This window comes from Cyprinodon variegatus, unplaced genomic scaffold (assembly GCF_000732505.1).
Source record: "Cyprinodon variegatus isolate N-32 unplaced genomic scaffold, C_variegatus-1.0 Scaffold972, whole genome shotgun sequence".
Classification (NCBI taxonomy): domain Eukaryota; kingdom Metazoa; phylum Chordata; class Actinopteri; order Cyprinodontiformes; family Cyprinodontidae; genus Cyprinodon; species Cyprinodon variegatus.
In genome coordinates, this window is record NW_015151425.1 from 104,189 (window position 1) to 110,546 (window position 6,358).

Consider the following 6,358-nt stretch of genomic DNA (forward strand, 5'->3'; position numbering starts at 1 on the left):
AAATACATGTATTTTAAGAATGTTTGACTTGCTTGTAGATCACTTTTTTGCAGTACAAGGGTAATTCCTGAAAGATATTGGTTACATTGGATCCGTTTATCAGACCAAAAATAGTTGAATACAGATGGACGCCACCCATTTTTCTTTTTTACATTTCTGAAATATTTTAAAAACGCAACATATGTTAATACAAACTATATATTTTTACTTTCAACTCATTATTATGAGCTTATTTGGGTTAGTCTACTACATGAAATCCCAAACACTGTTTTAATTGGCAACGTAGGAAAATGTGAAAAACTTCAATTCTAATAAACATTTAAAAGTTTTACGGTATTACTGATTTAAAGAGTGTTTTATATCCATGCATGCAACAAACTAAAGAGGATGCGCCATGTTTGGAGAATGGAAAGCCCTATATGTCCCCAAGAGGCTACCGTACTGCTATTTCTTGGCCTGATGTTATTGATGGGAATACATTTGGGTTTTTACCAGCATATTTTAAAGCAAAATGTTGAGATAAGACATTGGAATAAATCTTTTGAGAAAATAGGTCAAGCAGTAAGACAGTGAGCCTAAGCACACAATTTAATCTGCCAAAGAATGATTAAAGAATACAGTTTATATTCTTACATGGGCAAATCAAGACTTTGACCTTAATCTAATAGAAATTTCCCTTAAGGAGCTAAAGGATAGCATTTTATAGGAGAAAACCCATAAACATCACACAGTTTGGTAATAAATCACAAGCTCAAATCCTTCCAAGATGATTGTTTCTGGTAACGGATTTACTGAGGTGCTACAACTTCAATGAATTCACATCTTTTACATTTAGATACAGATTATACATACTATTAAGGTGCAGTTCAAGGTACATAGTCAAGTTTTATGCCAATACCATTAAGACCAAACCACAGTTGATTATGGGAAAAGAAGGCTATATACTCCAAGCTTCCATCCTTATAGTCTTTTGACTTTCAGAAAGGGTGGATCCTCCTTGATCTACCCTTTTTGAGCCTAAATAGAAAGCCAGTGCACTGACCCCAATGAGTTGACAGATCTATATGTGGCGCCATCTACCTGCAGAACTGCTGAACTACCAGAAGGCTAGATGGTGGCCATTGATGGAGGTACTAAATAACCTGAACTTGCTGACTGTCCTGTAAAACCTTGAGGAAAACAGCTCTGTGGATTGGGTTTAAAAGCATTGCTAACCCCACTAGCACTATTAGCACAGACACATACTCAAGTCAATTCAATTTCAGTTCAATTCAGTTTATTTATATACCGCCAATTCACAACAAATGTCATCTCAGAGAATTTTATTGAAACAATTCAACCAGATGATACAGTCAGATTAGTTCAAAGTTTTCTATCTAAGGAAAACCAGCTGATTGCATCAAATCATTGACTCTTTGGCAATCCCTCACATAGATAATGCTTGCAGCGACAGTGGAAAGGAAAACTCCAGGAAGAAACCTCCAGAGGAAACCTAGCTAGGTGTGATCAGCCACCTGCTGATGTCAACTGGAGTTCAAAGAGATAAAAGCAGATTTCCCAGTGCAATTCCATTTTTATCTCTAATGGTGTAAAATACCAACTTGTACAACTACATTGTTAGTTCCACACTCACTTGCCTCCATTGCTTCGGCTTGTAATCCCAATCTCATGATATTGTTATGATAAATATACACAGAAACATTATAATTACCTATAAATTGAGCAAAAGCAAAGTTCAAAAGACAAAAATAACAAGTACACCGTAAATTGTAAGAAAAATGCTGTATGCAAACAGAGTGAGCTAATGTACTATAAGTTAAACAATGTCAAATAATGTGACTATGTACCTTTAAGTTCCTGGCATCATTCTGGCAGGTTATTCAAGCAGTCTTCTTGGCAGAGAGGCAGTGTGAATTTAAACTGGTTTATTTCCTGGTCCTGTCTCCTTTTCAGCATAGACCAGTAAAGATGAGGTCAATAGAAAAGTTTCTGTTGAATATGTCTAGGTTCGTGACACCTAGTAGCTGATTTGGGGGAAACTGAAGGGTTTTTTGGTAGTCCATCAGCAGCCCCACAATATAATACTTGCACCATGCTCTCAATCAGGCCTAAACTGCGAGATACTGGAAAACCAATTCCTGTCTACAGTAAAACCAGTTTTAAATCAATCTGAGAGGGTGTAGATTAAAGAAGACAAACCTGGTCAAACACGCCTGAGATTTACTGCTACTTTAAAGCGTTATGGTCAGACGATGAAACAGTTCAGCTTTTTGACTATTATAACACTGAGAATGCTTGAAGAAGTCTAGATAGACTTTTGAACCTCTACCAACTGTGAAGCATGGTGGTGGCTGCCTCACGCTGGGATTGTTTTACTGCTAGTGATTCTTGTCCATTGAATAAAGTGAATGATATTAAGAGGAAGGGCCATCCCCACCTTCCGAAATTTAGCTTAGAATTAATCACTGGGTGGTGGAAACCTGGAGACTGGAGAACTTTGATTCAAATAAAGTCTACAATTTCTGTCAGGAAGAGTGATCATTGTCAATGCAAGGCAAGTTAATTCATAAAGAATTTCAATGGCAAGACAATTCAAAGTAATCTGACTCCGCCAGATGGATTTGCTCCGCATATCCATCTGGAAACCTTCCGTTGAAGTAATTTTGGGAAGGGGCGAAAATACTGGTTAGCTGATTGGCCTATGTTGGTGATAGACGGGCCAAATAAACCAATCAGATCAACGAAGCATATGACGTAACAGAGCGACGACGAAGAGGAGCCAATTGATAGATCAAACTCTTGCCGAAACCAGTCAGTAGAAGAGCAAAAACATCTTTTCCTCTGAGGAAAGCCTCCAGAGCAGTGTTTTGCTCTTCTTTCAGTGAAGAAATACTCTGTAATTCCGATAAAACTTGCTCGATAGCCACGCTAACGCTAGTTTCATCGGCTGAACCCGCCATGTTCTTTAGACTGAACTGTCGAGCTTCTCGTTGCTTCACACCTCAAATCACCTCAAAGCCAACGCTGATTGGACGTTCGTTTGGTGAACGGCTCCAAATTTTCTTTAACGGAGAGTAGCCAGACTGATCTGCAAGTGAAACCTTGAAAGCTCGCGAGATCAGGATGGTCTCACCAGGCTAAATTCAAAGTGCTTTACAAGAGAAATATAAAGACAAAAGCTGCATTGCAATGGCATAGAGGCGATAAAAAAATAGGAAAATAAAAGCGAATTAATTACAACAGGATAATTATTTTAAGAATATAAGAAACAATTTATTTAAAAAAAGGCTTTGAAAAATACAACAATAGTTCAGTTATAGACATATCCCAGAAGCTTGTTGATGGTTGGAAAATGTATGTACCGTATTTAAAAAGATGAAAACTCAAATGTAAGTAGAGGATGTATTGATATATTTGAGATCGAGGAGATGGGAGTTAATCTTTTATGCATTTCAAATTTTGCACCAACCTTTAGTTTTTTTAATTATACAGTTGTTTTTTTTATCATAAAAAAACAACAAAAAAAGCTGCTCCTGTAAAATAATATTGATTAGCCCCCGATTAATAGTACTGGGGGAAAATAAACATTGAATTAAAAACAAGTAGATATCTTTTAAAAAATTTTGTATTTTATTTATTATTATTATTATTGCTATTATTTTAAGGATTTAGTTCCTGTAGTTGTTGGACATGCTCCTGTCTAACAGTGTTTTCAGTCCCTTTGAGGAAAAGATTTCGAGGACCTTAGGTCTGCTCTGTCCTGTGTTGCATCAGCAGCCATACAGCAGTTTAAGGTCATTATTTAGCTCTTTGTTATTATGTCCTACTACATTAAAAATGTTGAGTTTCTGGTTTGGAAAAATATTAAGGAAAAACAAATCATGTTGGATATGGACAATAAATGATTGTCCAGGATTTGAGAGCGCCTCCCACTCACAGCCAGCTGTCTCTGGATTTGTCGGAAAGAGAGGTGGCAGACGCAGAGGGGGCTGAGGGGAGGGGATGGGTGGGGGGGCAGAAATCACTTATCCGTGGTCTTAGCCATTGGGTATGTAGGGTTAATCCGTATGCAGGCCCATCAGTTGTGCTTTTACCAAGTGACGTCACAGCGCAGGGATTGGCTGCTGAGGAAGCAACAAGTCAGGCAGGGAAGGGGACGGCGGGGGGAGTTTGGATGGGACAGGGGGGGTTAGACTGTATGGGGCAGCATCTGCTTAATTCTCTTACGTAAAGAATAATACTTTTCAGTTTTTGGTTGTAATAAAGGCGGGGGACTTCCTGTAGATGTAAACAGATATAGTTAGAAAGCTATATTCTGCATCCTGTAGGGGGGGGGGGGGGGTTTAACCCAAAGGATGAAAAAAAAAAAAAAAAAAAAGGATTTGTTTATGACCACACACAGCAAATCCGACACAAATCTGAGCATGCTCAGTTGAGAGGGAGACCCAGAAACAGAGGAAGTTCTGATGAGTGAGCGCTTGGCTCGCAGTTCTGCGTGTGAACATTTGCACAGACAGCAAAGGCCATCTAAAAATGGAAGGTAAGTCAGCCAGAGCCAGCATGATCTTAATTAGTGGAGCTAATCTGAGGTTCAAAACCGCTTTAAGGGGCCAAGAATAGCTTAGCAATGTGCTCAGTGGAAGTGACCCCTGATCTCACAGCTTTAGCCACACAGTAAATATGGATCCATGAACAGAGGTTGTTATAGGAGCACTTTGCATTTTCAATTGTTAATGCATTATAGTGATTCCAGATTTTTTTTTTTACACAGCTCAGCAGATGGTGTGGATATTCACTCACCAGTTGACCAGCATGGCTGCGTTGTTCTCCGCTATAAAGGGTAGTTCCCCACTGACGCTCCAAAAGCCAAACAGTAAAATCCACCAAAACCGCATTTTTGTTTTTAAACCTGGGAGATTTCATCCACTTTCAGTCCCAGAAGGTGGTCAGATCAGAGGAGAGACTCCCCCGCTGTGCCCCCACAGAGCAGGGCTGTAGGCCAACTGTCCACAGAGCAAAGGCAACACAGGTTCTCCTTTCACTGAAGACATGATGCCGCTTGTTGCATCGCCGGCACAATCCAAACTTTGCTCCTGCCCACTTCTTTCAGATCCCCTCTGCTTCAGGCATTTGTGCACCTGCTTGCAATCAGTGCCGAAGCCAGGTCCAATTCAGCATTCTCACTCAGGCGAGGCGAGGATAAACGTCCCCAATCAAGAGTGGCCTGGCCTGACAGAATGGGATGGACTCTTTTACACACACACACCCCTCCCCACACGCACACACTGTTTGCACATAGAAAGAGAGACAGAGAGGCAGTGAGCGAGATATACAGGATGCAGATTGTGACAAGGGATTAGTGAGACAGAAAAATCCGATTTTGACAGGAGAAAGCAGCAGTCATCTGTGGATTTTCTATAGTTTATCAGACTTCGCAGCCCAAAAGGATTTTAAAAACTAGAAAATCATTCAAATGCAATCTTTGGTTGATTAACAGGATACAAAGATTTTCCCAACAACCTGCTTGATTTTTTCTCAAAGTTAATACCGGTTATTCAGTGGGGAACTGTTCAGTCGGTGTCAGAAAACAAAAAAACCCATGCAGCTGGGTTGTCATGATACAAATATTTCAAACTCAATATCGATCATAAATATTCAATACTTGATACAGTAGCATGGGAATAAAAATGCTAAATAATTACAGTTATAGAAATATATTTATTAACATGAAAAACTCGTTTTTAGTTTCAACATGGAAAATGCTTTCTCAAGAGAATCAAAGATTCTTTTAATTAAATAAGTTTACAAATATATGCAAAATCAATAATCCAAATAAATCAAAGTTTCAAAATATATTTTTAGGTTGTTTGAGGCATTATTGTTTTAATAGGAAAATAATCTATAAATCTAAAATTAACAATGATAAAGAAAGGAAACAACATAATACTTTTCCGACTATCAATATGTTTGATAACCTATCAGTGCAGTGCACATTTTACATTAAACTTCTCTCGTCTTCACAACACTAAGGTGAAGTTAGAAATATGTTTTAAAAAAAATGAAGAGACTTATAAACAGTATATGTGTATTTAATAATAGTGTGTTTATCAATTCAATTCAGTTTATTTATATAGCGCCATTTCAGAACACATGTCATCTCAAGATACTTTACAATTCACCAGATCGACTCATTGACTGGAAGGCAATCCCTCCCACTAAGCATGCTTGTAGCGACAGTGGAGAGGAAAAACTCCCTTTTAACAGGAAGAAACCTCCAGCAGAACCATCTGCCGAGGCCGACTGAGGTTCTAGGAGACAGAAGTAGAGATACAGAAGAAGCAGAGATACAAAAGGTAAA

General features: G+C 38.6%; 2 protein-coding genes across 4 annotated transcripts in view; one reads left to right on the forward strand and one right to left on the reverse strand.

The window, feature by feature from the left end:
• The window catches only part of gabrb3 (gamma-aminobutyric acid (GABA) A receptor, beta 3), an 89,689-nt gene extending 84,794 nt beyond the window's left edge, over positions 1–4,895 (reverse strand). The window contains exon 1 of the mRNA XM_015398911.1: positions 4,801–4,895. Within this exon, the coding sequence (XP_015254397.1) occupies positions 4,801–4,895 (95 nt within the window). The remainder of the gene's footprint in view (positions 1–4,800) is intronic.
• The window catches only part of gabra5 (gamma-aminobutyric acid (GABA) A receptor, alpha 5), a 44,804-nt gene that overhangs the window by 31,946 nt on the left and 6,500 nt on the right, over positions 1–6,358 (forward strand). The window lies entirely within an intron of this gene.